The sequence below is a fragment of the Orycteropus afer genome, unplaced genomic scaffold, assembly GCF_000298275.1.
Source record: "Orycteropus afer afer isolate SDZICR_OR568_19922 unplaced genomic scaffold, OryAfe1.0 scaffold00027, whole genome shotgun sequence".
Lineage (NCBI taxonomy): Eukaryota > Metazoa > Chordata > Mammalia > Tubulidentata > Orycteropodidae > Orycteropus > Orycteropus afer.
The window spans coordinates 2618476-2632029 of NW_006921614.1; the positions used below are offsets into that span (position 1 = coordinate 2618476).

General features: G+C 36.6%; 1 protein-coding gene across 1 annotated transcript in view; it reads left to right on the forward strand.

Moving 5' to 3' along the window:
- BLOC1S5 (biogenesis of lysosomal organelles complex 1 subunit 5) overlaps positions 1–13229 on the forward strand; it is a 49318-nt gene extending 36089 nt beyond the window's left edge. Inside the window, exons 4-5 of the mRNA XM_007935333.1 lie at positions 967–1025; positions 13050–13229. Coding sequence (XP_007933524.1) covers positions 967–1025; positions 13050–13229 — 239 coding nt within the window. The remainder of the gene's footprint in view (positions 1–966; positions 1026–13049) is intronic.
- The last annotated feature ends 325 nt before the right edge of the window (positions 13230–13554 follow it).

A 13554-nucleotide genomic window follows, 5' to 3' on the forward strand; every position in this document is an offset into this window, starting at 1 on the left:
GTATGGAGGGATGGACACTGGGAAGAGGTAACTATGGGGAGGAAGTGGGAGGGGAGCTGTTGCATTGTGGTAAAATGTGGTCAATGACATAAGACAAAGTATATGAGAACTGCTGTATGGAAAGTGAATTTGCTCTGTAAATCTTCACCCAAATCACAATAAATAGTAAAAAAACAAAAAACAAAACAAAACAAAAAAACCCACTGCAATGAAGTTGATTCTGACTCATAGTGATCCTGTAGGACAGAGTAGAACTACCCTATAATGTCTCCAAGGTTGGAAGCAGATTATCTCATCCTTCTCCTACAGATTGGCTGTGGGGTTCGAATGGCTGACCTTTTGATTAGCATCCTAATGCATTGATGCTCCCACCAGAGCTCCTAGTAATTAATAAATGATAATTATAATTATTACTGGGAGTTTTGGTTTTTAAGAGGGGTAAAAGACTGAGTGGTCCAGAGAAAGTTGAATCTGGTGGTAGCAGCCAGAATGAGTTGGAAGGCAAGAGCAAGAGCAAGGAAAGTAGACAATTATTGAAATAATCTAGATACTAAGTATTTCCTGAAAATGTTGTCATGTTATGAATAAGCAATGAAGGGGGGAAGCTAATGAATCAGACAGACAATGCAAAGGTATAATCAGAATGAAATGATATATTTATCAAGCACTTTACATCTTTTTAGAGAATTATGAAGTCATTGTCAACTTGTAATTGGTATTAAGTACATGGGTACCCTTTTGGCTTGCAGCTCAAAAATGATGGTTCTAATTATGATATCCTAAATATACTGGAAAACTAACCTTCTTCCATTTCAACTATCCCCTCTGCCAAACTAAAATCCTTTCTTTTTTGGTATATTTTTTAGAGATCTAAAACAATCCAGGTATCCTCCCCTCTGCACCTCAGGTAAGATTCTTCTTGAACAGGGACTACTGATTGAAATCCCACTGTCTGTTTTATTTCAGTGCAAGCAGCTAATCACTCAGTCTGTAGACTCCAGCAGAGGGAACAAGAACAAAAAAAGGTAAAAAAATTTGAATAATAGAGCATATAACTCTCAGACTTTTATTTTCATCATATTATAAACAGATGCTTTCTCTGAAATTATTGTCTTTTATGCAATAATAGATAAATTGTTGAAATTCATTGAGGAGGATCGTGTGATTGCACTATGCTCACAATCATTGCTATGTTTGACCCCATTCTTAAAGCAACTGTGCCAATCCATTTCATTAAGGGTCTTCCTCTTTTTCACTGACCCTCTACTTTAACAAGCATGATGTCCTTCTCCAGAGACTCATCCCTCCTGATAACATGTCCAAAGTACGTGAGATGAAGTCTTACGGTCCTCACTTCAAAGGAGTTTTCTGGCTGTAGTTCTTACAAGACAGATTTTTTTTTTTTCTTTTGCAAGTCCATGGTATATTCTTTGCCAGTACCATAATTCACATGCATCAGTTCTTTGGTCTTCCTTATTCATTGCAGCTTTAGCATGCATATGAAGCGACTGAAAATACCATGGCACACATTAGTCCTCCAACTGACATCTCTACTTTTTAACACTTTAAAGAGATCTTTTATAGCAGATTTACCCAATGCAATATGTCATGCTATTTCTTGACTGGTTCCATGGGTATTGGTTGTGGATTCAAGTAAAATGAAATCCTGATAACTTCAATATTTTCTCTGTTTAATCATAATGTTGCTTATTTGTCCAGTTGTGAGGATTTTTGTTTTCTTATGCTGAGGTGTAATCATACTGAAGGCTGTAATCTTTGATCTTTATCAGGAAGTGCTTCAAGTCTTTTTCACTTTCAGCAGGCAAGGTTGTGTCATCTTTATATTGCAGGTTGTTAATAAGTTCCTCCAATTCTGATCCTGCATTCTTCTTTATGTAGTCCTTCTCAGATTACTTGCTCAGCATACACATTGAAAAAATATGGTAAAATGATACAGCTCTGGTGCACACCTTTCCTGATTTTGAACTATGCAGTATCTGCTTTTTCTGTTCACACATCTGCCTCTTGGTCTGTGTACAGGTTTCACATGAGCACAATTAAATACTCTGGAATTCCCATCCTTCACAATGTTATCCGTAATTTATTTTGATCCACACAGTGAGATGCCTTTGCATAGTCAGTAAAACACTGCTAAACATCTGTCTGATATTCTTTGCTTTCCACCAAGATCTATCTAACATCAGCAGTGATATCCCTCACTCCATATCCTGAATCTAGCTTGATGTTTTGACAAGTCTTGTCGATGTACTGCTGCAAACGTGTTTGAATTATTTTCAGCAAAATTTTTCTTGAGTGATATTAATGATATTGTTCAATAATTTCCACATTCTGTTGGGTCATCTTTCTTTGGAATGGCATAAATATGAATCTCTTCCATTTGCTGTATTCCAAATTTCTTGGCATAGACGAGTGAACACTTTCAGTGTTGGATCTATTTGTTGAAACATGTCAATTCCTGGAGCCTTGCTTTTTGCCAGTGGCTTCAGTAAAGCTTAAACTTCTTCCTTCAGTACCATTGATCATATGCTACCTCCTGAAATGGTTGAATGTTGACCAATTCTTTTTGATACAGTGACTCTATGCAGTCCTTTCATCTTTTCATGATCATTGCATCAGAAATTCAGTATTTTGCCCATAAAATCCTTCATTATTGCCACTTGAGGCTTGAATTTTTCTTCAATTCTTTCAGTTTGAGAATGCTGAGTGTGTTGTTCCCTTTTGGTTTTATAACTCCAGGTCTTTGCATATTTCATTATAATACTTTGTCTTTTTGAGAGGCCTTTTGAAGTTTTCTTTTCAGCTCTTCATCATTTCTTCCTTTTACTTTATCTACTCTATATTCAAGAGCAAGCTTCAGAGTCTCTTCTGACATCCATTTTGGTCTTTTCTTTCCTGTCTTTTTAATGACCTTTTGCTTTCTTCACGTATGATGTCCTCTATGCCATCCCACAACTCATCTGGTTGATCATTAGTGTTCGTTGTGTCAATTCAGTTCATAACATAGTCTCTAAATTCAGGTGGGACATACTCAAGGTTGTACTTTGGTTCTCATAGACTTATTTTAATTTTCTTCAGCATGAATATAAGCAGTTGATGGTCTGTTCTGCAGTCAGCTCCTGGCCTTGTTCTGACTGATGATATTGAGCTTCTCCATCATTTCTTTCCACAAATGTAGTCAATTTGCTTCTTGTGTATTCTGTCTGGAGAGGTCCACTTATATAGTTGCTGTCTATGTTGTAGAAAAAAAGCATTTCTAATATATAAGCCATTGGTCTGGCAAAATTCTGTTATGTGATCTCCAGAGTCATTTCTGTCACCAAGGCCATATTTTGCAATTACTAATCTTTCTTTGTTTCCACCTTTCTAATTCCAGTCACTAGTAATTATTAATGCATATTGATAGCATATTTAATCAACTTCATACTGCAGAACTTGGTTAAAGTCTTCAGTGTCCTCATCTTTGGCATTAGTTGGTGATGCATAAATTTGAATAATGGTCATATTCACTGGTCTTCCTTACAGGCGTGTGGATATTATCACTGGGAGCGTTGTACTTCAGGACAGATCTTGAAATGTTCATTTTGGTGATGAATGTGATGCCATTCCTCTTCAATTTGTCTAATTCAGAATGACCAAAAACATCCATTTCAGCTCACTAATGCCTAAGAGCTCTGGTAGCATAGTGGCTAAAGCACTTGACTGCTAACCAGAAGGCTGGTGGTTCAAACCCACCAGCCACTCCTCAGAAGGAAGGTTGGGCAATCCTACTTCTGTAGTGATACTGCCTCGGAAACCCAAGGAGGGGTCGCTATGAGTCGGGGCCGACTCGACGGCACACAACAACAACAACAACAACAATGCCTAAGATGTCGATCTTTATTCCATTTCATTTTTGATGACTTCCAATTTTCCTTATTTTATTCCACATAGAAATTTTTTTATTGTGATTTGAGTGAAAGTTTATAGAACATATAGGTTTTTCATTCAACAATTCATACACATTTTGCTTTGTGACATTGTTTACAATCCCTACCATGCAACAGCACTCTTCCCACTTTCCCCCTGTGTTTACTGTTTGCAATCATCCTTCTTTCCTGTCCCTTCCTGCCTTCAGAGCCCTGGGCAAATACTACCTTTTCTTTTTTCCCTATCTCATATGGTTGGTTGTTCTAAGGAGTGCATACTTCCCTGGTGTTATTGTTCAGCTTGTCTATTGTTTGGCCAAAAGTTGAGCCATGGAAGTGAGTTCAGTTCCAGGCTTGATGAATGTCAAAGGTTTGTGGTCTCGGGGGTTCCACCAATTTTTATCAGATCAGTAAGTCCACGTTCTGATTGTTAATGGATGTTTGCAGTGGTTTCTTCTGATTTTGAGTCATGTCACATCAGCAGATGAAGGATCCTAAAATTTTACTTTGTCTTCATCTTTAAGGTCAACCCTGCTTTGAGGAGGCAGTTGTTTCCCAGTCTTATTTTGAGTGCCTTCCACCTGAGGGATTCATGTTTTGGCCTTATATGAGACAGTATTCTGCTGCTATTCATAAGGTTTTCACTGCCCATTTTTTTAGAAGTAGATTGCCAGATCCTTCTGCTTAGGCTGGTAGCTATAGCGGCTGGTAGCTCTGCTGAGACCTGTCCCACCCTGGATAACCCTGCTGGTATTTGAAATACCTTTGGCATAGCTTCCAACATCACAGCAATGCATTAGCCCCCACAGTACAACAAACTGATAGACAAGTGGAAGAAATAATACCTACGAGATTGGAAATATTACATCGTTCCTTTGAGCCTGAACCATTAAGTATATTATGTGCATTTTTTTTTTTTTTTTTTTAAGAAAAGGAAGCTTTTCATGCTTGTGGATAGGTTACTTAATGAATAATCAGAGAATTATGTAAATCACTTGCTGGGCAGTGCTTTGCTTATTTGAATTATATTGTAACTAAATTCATATGTGGAAAACAGTCTAAGAATTTAAGTCCCTGTGATAATTTGGTGTTTTCACAAAGTATTTTGCCCTAAATTAAGATATATTTACTAAGAAATGTTGAAAATGCTAAGTCACTCAGAAAATAATGTCTTTTAGCATGTGTGTATCAACAGATGTTGCTATCTCCATTTCTCTGGAATGTGTTGTGGTTACTCCACAGTAATAGTTCAACTTAAATCTTGCCTAGGTTAAAGTTTCTGCCCCTTCTGCTCAACTCTAGATGTTGATACAAAGTTTGAAAATTCAACACTTTGATGAAAGTGAAAAGACTCTAAGACAGGTGGGAAGGCTGCCCAAGAGTAAGAAGAGTCCTAGCAGGCCAGGTCAGGAAGCAAGGTCATTACTGAGCACATCTATAATAAGACAAGGCAAAGCATAGTCAGGAAATGAGTGTCAGGGTGTGGTGCTGGCATGGTGTCCAGAGAATGCTGTAAAGTCTGGGCATCGGGCCTTCAATGGACCATGCTGGCTGGATAGTATACACTTTTTGGTCCTCTGCCTTGCTATGTGCCAATGAGGATGAGAGATTTAAATTTGTTCAGTTTAAGGTGATTTGTACACTCGAGGAGCTAAAAATCTAGAAGAGGAAACCCAAACCAGTTATATTAGTAATACTAATACAACATAGGCTAGAAAATTAGTTGTGATAAACTTGTACAAAACTTTGTAGGATCTTCCAAAAGGAATAATTTACTAGGAAGATAGCGGAATTCAAGCCAGACCTTAATGAGTGACTAGTTGCCATTGAGTCAGTTCCAACTCATGGTGATCCCATGTGTACAGAGTAGAACTGCTCCATAGGGTTTTCAAGATCTTTCAGAAACAGATGACCAGGCTCTTCTTTTGCACCTCTGGTCAGTTAGTAGTCTAATGCTTAATCATTAGTGCCACCCAGGGATCTGACAGGTGACTAGGAATTGATAAAAGATAGGAAGAGAGAGACTGCAGGTTGAGGAATATAGTGTAAGCAAGATCAAAAGATGTGAGAAGTCTATAGTCTGCTACAGCTGGTATATAGAGTATCAGGTGATTATTTCTGAAGATGGTTGTGGAGGACCTTCAGTGGTGTATTAAAAGATTTGTTGTTGGGATAACAAGGGATATTTTTCTTTTTGAGAAGAGGAGTGACTTCATCTGGTTGAACATTGGCTACACAGACTTTGTAACATGTGCAGTTTCTTGACTTTTAAAAAGAGATATTCCATGTTGCACATTGCTTCTTTGACATGTTATATGATTAAAGCAGGTAAGTGAGTACTCATTCACAGGGTATCAGTCTCTACAACATAGTCAAAGCAGTTATAATTCTGAGCAAATGACAATTCTTGTCATTTAAAGCAGAATTCATGTAAAATTAAAATCGCAAAAGCTCTTCTCATCACTATTTTCACATTTGGTTTTTATGAAGTCATATAAACCAAAAAACCCAAACCTACTGCCATCTAATTGATTCTGACTCATGGTGACCCTTTAGGACAGGATGGAACTGCCCCCATAGGGTTTCCAAGCCTGTAAATCTTTATGGAAGCAGACTGCCATATCTTCTCTGCAGAGCATATGGTAGGTTTGAACCACTGATCTTTTGGTTGTAGCCATATAGTAGGAAAATTACCAGATTGATGGGAAAAGACAAAGTTCTGTTTCTAGGGGTTCTGTTTATTAGCTGTATGTCCTTGGCAAGTCCCTGAATTCCAAGCACCTCATCTACAAAATAAATACCTGTTCTGCCTGCTGGATTGGTAGGTAGATTGTATAATATTATGTGGACATGCTTTGCAAATTGTAAATCAACATACAAGTGGAAGACGGCATTTTTTCTGTCAGCTCACTGATTTGTTTAAGATTCAGGCATAAGTGGTTAAGAGCCTTGTTTTAGTCTGTTAAGAGTTGGTGAAGTTTTATGGCACCCTATCCATTTATAATAAGCCCTTAGAATATTTTAGTCTTAAATTCATTTCTTGTAGGTATTACATCTGAGAAAGTTATTAAGGCAAATTTTATGTAATACATAATAAAAGATAGTATTTTGAATATACTGAAATGTTTTGTATTTCACTAGGAGTTGCTTGGAGTCTGAAATCTACATTCATACACAGCAGCCACTCTATTTTCTTTTCTCTGGGTAATTTAATGAAAGTAACCATCTGAAACTCACACAAAGATGCATTTTTCAGACAGAGCTCAGAGAAAAGTAAAAATGTTTTATATTCTTACTTGGACAATAAACCTTTATTCTTAAGTCTTTATTTCTTTTTAGTGCTTATATAATTAACAGATCATATATGCCCTTTTTTTTTCTTTTTTTTTTACTACCATATGTTTTATTTCAAAACTTTGACATGTCAGAGAAGTCTCAGACTACATATATATATATATATGACATAGAGATAAAATTTAATTTCACATCTAGCAAATATATATAAAGCAAAATTGACCCCCTGCCTCCATTTTAGAACCTAATAATGGTTGTTGCCCTTGGTTATATTCTTGACTGCATTTTGTGTATTTGAATGGCTCTTAGAATAAAGAAAGATGGGAGTGATAATTAAGTAAAATAGACTATTGTCATTAATTATTAACTCTTTTATGTCAAGACAATTTGTGGAATTCAGTGGGAAGTAAATTAAGATAAACGTCATTCATCCAAATCACATTTCCCACAATTGATATATAAAAGTACATTTAGAAGAATAAATGCACATTCCCCAGTTATTGGACACATGTCTTGAAAACTAACATAGAGGCATTTTTGGGTACTGGCACTAAGAATAGTGTCCAAATGAAAATATGATTAGTTTGTTAAATTCACTGGCTCTTAAAAACACCATTATTCTCAAAGGAGATGAGGTGAATAACTTAATAACTGTCAATAACTTAAAATTAAGTTCATGCACAGTGTTAACTTTTGAGACCCTATTCAACTAGACTAGAGGTAAGAAAATAAACGTGAGTGCTGTCATTCATCTTGTCCAAAAATAGTTATTAGAACTGCTTATACCTCTATAGATTTTCTTTTTCCAGGAGAGGAGTGAGATCATGTGGCTTAACAAATATATAATGGCATGTGGACAGCGTCTTACCTGGAGAGAGGAGAATTAAGATAAACAGCCCAGGACTGATTCCTGTGAAGTGGAGGTCGAACATACCTCCTCTGTTCAACCTTTTCACCAGTTCTGACAACAGCTGCCCCTACTGTCATTATTGACAGTTGTTATACTGATACTTCTTACCAAAGTAAATTGTTTTTCATATAGCTCTGTAAGGCATATGCAAAATTAATGACATGTATATTTCTGATAGATGTTACAAAATTCTTTTTGCACCTTAGGTAACTTATTCAGTTTTCCCTTAGGCTATGGTTCCTCTGCCTCTGCATTATTGACATTTTGGGCCAGGTAATTTTTTGTTTCTCCCTTACATTCCATTGTAGAATGTTGAACAGCATTCCTGTCCTCTTGTATCTGTCTCCTTTGCTGTAGCGCTGATGCCTGTCCTTTCTACCTGTCTTCTTTATCATCTTTTTCTTTCCCAATTCATTACTTCTAATATGGTGTAGCTTTAGAAACCAATTAACTACACTGATTAGAATTGTGTGTAAAATAGGACAAACAGGTTCCAAATCAGAAGAGTTTTTGTTGAGAACTGCAGTGTTTGTAAATGCACTCTGTGGTATTGTTATGGGTTGTGTGTGTGTGTGTTGATGGCTTAATAGGTGTTACCATGTAGATCTCAACTCTGTTTCAAATAAATGATATTTCCAAGTAGCTGAGTTTTGTTTATAGATGAGGACTTCAGTGTTGTCAGTACAAGAATGTATAACAAAAAAGAAAAAAAAAAGACAAAAACAAACCCATTGCTTTTAAGTCAATTATGATTCATGGAAGTCCCATTGGTTATAGAGTAGAACTGAAGTCCGTAGGATTTTCTTGGCTGTAACTTTTACAGAAGCAGATTCACAAGATTTTCTTTGCAGTGGCAGCACAGCTAAGTGGGTTCTAGTTGCAGCCTTTCTGTTAGTAGATGAGTTCAAGCCATTTGAGCCTCTCAGGGACCCTGTTGTGAAGAATGCAGGAATGCAGGCCCATTATTAAAGGTGGTAGACTGAGATAAGAAAAGATAATGGTAAATGACTTTAAAACTTTGTGATAAGAAAGCAAGAGTAGATTTTCCTCTGAGTTAGGGAGTCCAGCATTCAGCTCATTTCGCCAGACTCTTAGTCTAAGAAATGATATGCCTAATGTGAAAATTACTTGAAAGTATATATTTTTAATCATAAAATTCTGAATCTACAGAATGGAGATACTGGTCTTTGGTGGCATCTGAATTAAAGTCTTGTAGCTAAGTGGTTAATAGTGCATACAGGGAGTTTTGAATTGAGTATAGAAGGGTAGGGGAAGACTTTATTCATTTGAACTATCTGTGTTGCTTGAATTACTTTAAGAATCTATTGCAAAAATTAAATTACTAAAATTAACAGAAAGGAAAACTTAAATGGGAGAGTGGATAAAATTAGTTCGATTTTCCCTCTAGAAAGTTTTGCTTGTGATTTGTATAATAATAATGATAATAATAATAACCTTTCATTAAGCACCTCAGTCACTGAGCTAGCAACTTGACATGTGTTGTGTTATTGTATCCCCCAAATTATGTGTCAACTTGGTTAGACCATGATTTTCAGTATTACGTAGTTATCCTCCATTTTGTGATCTGATGTAATTATCCTATGTGTTATAAATCATAATCTCTATGATGTTACTGAGTCAGGATATAATCTACAGAATTAGGTTGTATCTTGAGTCAGTCTCTCTTGAGATATAAAAGACTTTAAACAAGCAAGCAGAGTTAAGAGGGACCTCAGTACTACCAAAAAAGAAGAGCCAAGGTGGGTGTGTGGGGGGTGTCCATTGGACATGGGATCCCTGTACTGAGAACCTCCTCAACCCAGGGAGCTGACATAGAGAGAAAGTCTTCCCCTAGAGCTATTGTGTTGTTGTTGTTGTTATGTGCCGACGAGTCAGGCCCAACTCATAGCGACCCTTCCTTGGGTTTCCGAGGCGGTATCACTATGGAAGTAGATTGCCCAACCTTCTTTCCGAAGAGTGGCTGGTGAGTTTGAACCTCCAGCCTTCTGGTTAGCAGTCAAGTGCCTTAGGCACTACAGGTGCCCTGAATTCAGACTTCTAGCCTCCTAAACTGTAAGAGAATAAATTTCTATTCCTTGAAGCCATCCACTTGTGGTACTTCTGTAATAGCAGTACTAGATAACTAAGGCAACATGTTTTATTTTAATCTTCATAAATATTTTTTTATGAATGTAAAATATAATTTTCCTCATTTTAAAGATAAAGAAACTTTACCTTTCTCAGGGTCATGTAACTAGTAACAGGTAGAGCCAGATTTGGCGTTAGGTTTATATGCCTCCAAACCTGCGTTTTTCGCTACTGAGCCACATTGGATGAAGTGCTGCCTAGTGGGAAGTGGAAATCAGAACTATTGCCATGTAGTCCAAATCAGGCTGGGTCAACTGAGCCAAGTATCTCTTTTCAGTTAAAAAATAATAATAATAATTTATTAAATAATATTAGGAGTCCCTGGGTGGCATAAGTGGTTAAGCATTCAGCTACTAGCAGTGCCCCCCAGCCTAGAGGTGCCTCAGAAGACAGACCTAGTGGTCTGTTTCCAAAAGATGGTAGCCTTGAAAAGCCAGTTCTGTTCTGCACACTTGGGGTCACTTTGAGTCTGAATCGGCTCAATAGCAACTAATAACAGCAAATAACATCTGAGTATGCCTATTTGCTAGTCTCTGTTTTTATTAAAAATTAATTTACATTGGAAGCAAGATACCATTTTGATGACATTTATTTGCATTTTACTTCACTTTCTAGGCTGGCTCTGGCATTTATTTTAAAAGAAAAGTTTCAACTTCTATTAGTGTTTGCCAGAATTCCATTAAAAGAGTTTAATTATTGATGCTTTATTCATCTTTTGGGGAGTTACATTGCATAAGCTGAAGAGTAAAAAAGTATTATGTTAAATTTTGTTTAAACTATTTTCCATATTTTTTTGATTAGCACATCCCTTCCTAACTCTTCTCTCCTCACCGGTAACATGTCTTTTGTGATCCCAAAGTTTCATAGGACACATTGTAGGCGAATGAGGACTAACCTTAGACTTCAGCTTTGCTTCAGCTTCTTCTCATTTGAAAATCCTAGGTACCGAGGGGCTCTCAATGAACTTGTAGAAGAAGTTCTTGCAAGAGCATTTTTTGTCTGATAATAGGGACTTTTAGATGCCTGTGTAAAACTTCTTCTGGAATGATCTGATTTGCACTTGGTGATAGAAAAAGCATAAGTTTGGGTGTCAGAAAGCTCTGAGTTTGAATCTATAACTTAATAGCTGAGTGACCAAGGAGAAATCAGTTTAGGGTCCCTGAGCCTTTCTTTAAAGGTGCTCCAGTGGTATTGGGGTTGCTAACCAAAAGGTCGGAGGTTTGAACCCACCAGCCACTCTGCGGGAAAAAAATGAAGCAGTCTGCTTCCATAAAGGTTTGCAGCCTTGAAAATCCTCTGGGGATTGCTGTTGAGTCAGAATTGACTTGATGGCAGTGAGTTGGGTGGGAGCCTTTATTTAAAGAGTTCTGATGGCACAGTGGTTAAAGCTTTCAGCTGCTAATGTAAAAGTCAGCGGTTCTAGCTCACCAGTTGCTCCGTGGGAGAAAGATGAGGTAGTCTGCTTCCATAAAGATTTACAGTCTTGGAAACCCTATGGGGCAGTTCTGCTCTGTCTTCTAAGGCAGCTGTGAGTCAGAATTGACTTGATGGCAATGGGTTTGGTTTGGTTTAAGCCTTTATTTCTTCATCTGAAACGAGAATAATGTAATTGTAAAAGAGGGATTCTGAGAAGTAGATAAGCTATGCAAAGCAGAGAACAGAAATATGTATTCCATAGGTACTTAGAGCACATTGGTTCATCCAGATCTTCATCTTGCTTCTCATCATGACCCAGATGAGAAGGGAAATAGGACAGCAAGGATATTAAGGACTTCATGAAACATTGTTTCCATCTATTTCCATTAGCTAATTTTCTGGTAGCTAGCATCTGAACCTAGTAGCATCTAAGAACACCAGTGATCTCTTTTTTATTAGAGCTCTGGAATTAATATTCTGGAATTAGCAATGACTTTGGGTGCTTTGTTGCTTTTTATGGTTTGCATCTGTCACAGTTTTTGCTTGTTTGTTTAATTGGGTTGAGCCTGTATCAGAACTTAACTTTTAAAGACATATGCAGAATATATGCAGCAGAGAAAGTTAAATTCATCATACTTCATTCTTCTGCTTTATTCTCTGTTGTGTATATTCAAAGGAAATGATTGAAATTTTACTTTTTGGGGAGACAAAGAAAACTAAATTTATACAAAAAAAAAGATTTCTAAAATCTTCTATCTTTTATTGTTGTGGTACTCAGTAGGAAAAAAATCTTTCTATTATTACATAGACCTATTAGAGAACATCTCAGACTTTTTAACACAAATATTTTAGGTGTTTGTTTGTTTTGTGGAATGAACCTGAACCAGAGGAGATTTCTTAGATTCTCTGTCAATGGTGAATAATTTACAATTCTTATTAATACTCCTAAAAAATATTTTATGTAATATATATATGTATATATACACACATACACTATCTCTTATAGTAATGATTTTAGTATTTATTATTTAAGCTTCATAAAACATTATTTGCCGTTAAATGAAATTTCAGGATATAGAGATAAGAATACTTATTTGAATCGTGTTTGATTTTGTCATTTAAAGATAATAGACATTTTTGAGAATTCAGAAATGTGAATACCAATGTTCAGTTATTATAAGAGACACTGTAGAAGTTTCTACTGCCTTATTTTTGTTGGACATTAAAATTATTTCATTGAAACATACAAGCTGATTGTTACAGTAATCAAGAGATAAAGTTATGTTTATGTCTCTTCTGCATATAAAATAATTGTCTGGCAAATGTCATGTAACTATCATATTTTCTTTTCCCAGATTCATAATGACCATTTACTAGCCAGTGAAAACCAGCATATAACTCAGTGGGAGGATTTCATGAGAGAACAACGTAACAAGCAGGCTGAAGTGGACGAAGAGCACAGAAAAGCCATGGAGAGGCTGAAAGCACAGTATGCTGAGATGGAGAAGGACCTAGCAAAATTTTCAACCTTTTAAGAACTTGAACTTCATAGTAACAAATTACTGAGAAAACATTGACTCTGTGCCCTCCTCCCCCAGCATATTCCTATCAAACCATTTAACCTCTGTTGAAGCTTAGCAATATATTCAGTGGCACTCTTAGAAGAAAGAAACATCTGCTGGAGTCCTTATTAAATGTTTAGTAGAAGAAGAGTGCTCTGTCTCTTCCGTTTCAAGTGCCTACATGCGATTACTTTATCAGCCAGTGAGAGGAGGAAAGATGAGATAAAGTTATTATTTGTCAATCAGAATTGTTCTTCTCTTCCATTGATTAGGTTAGAGGATTGTAAGTGTAGACTTC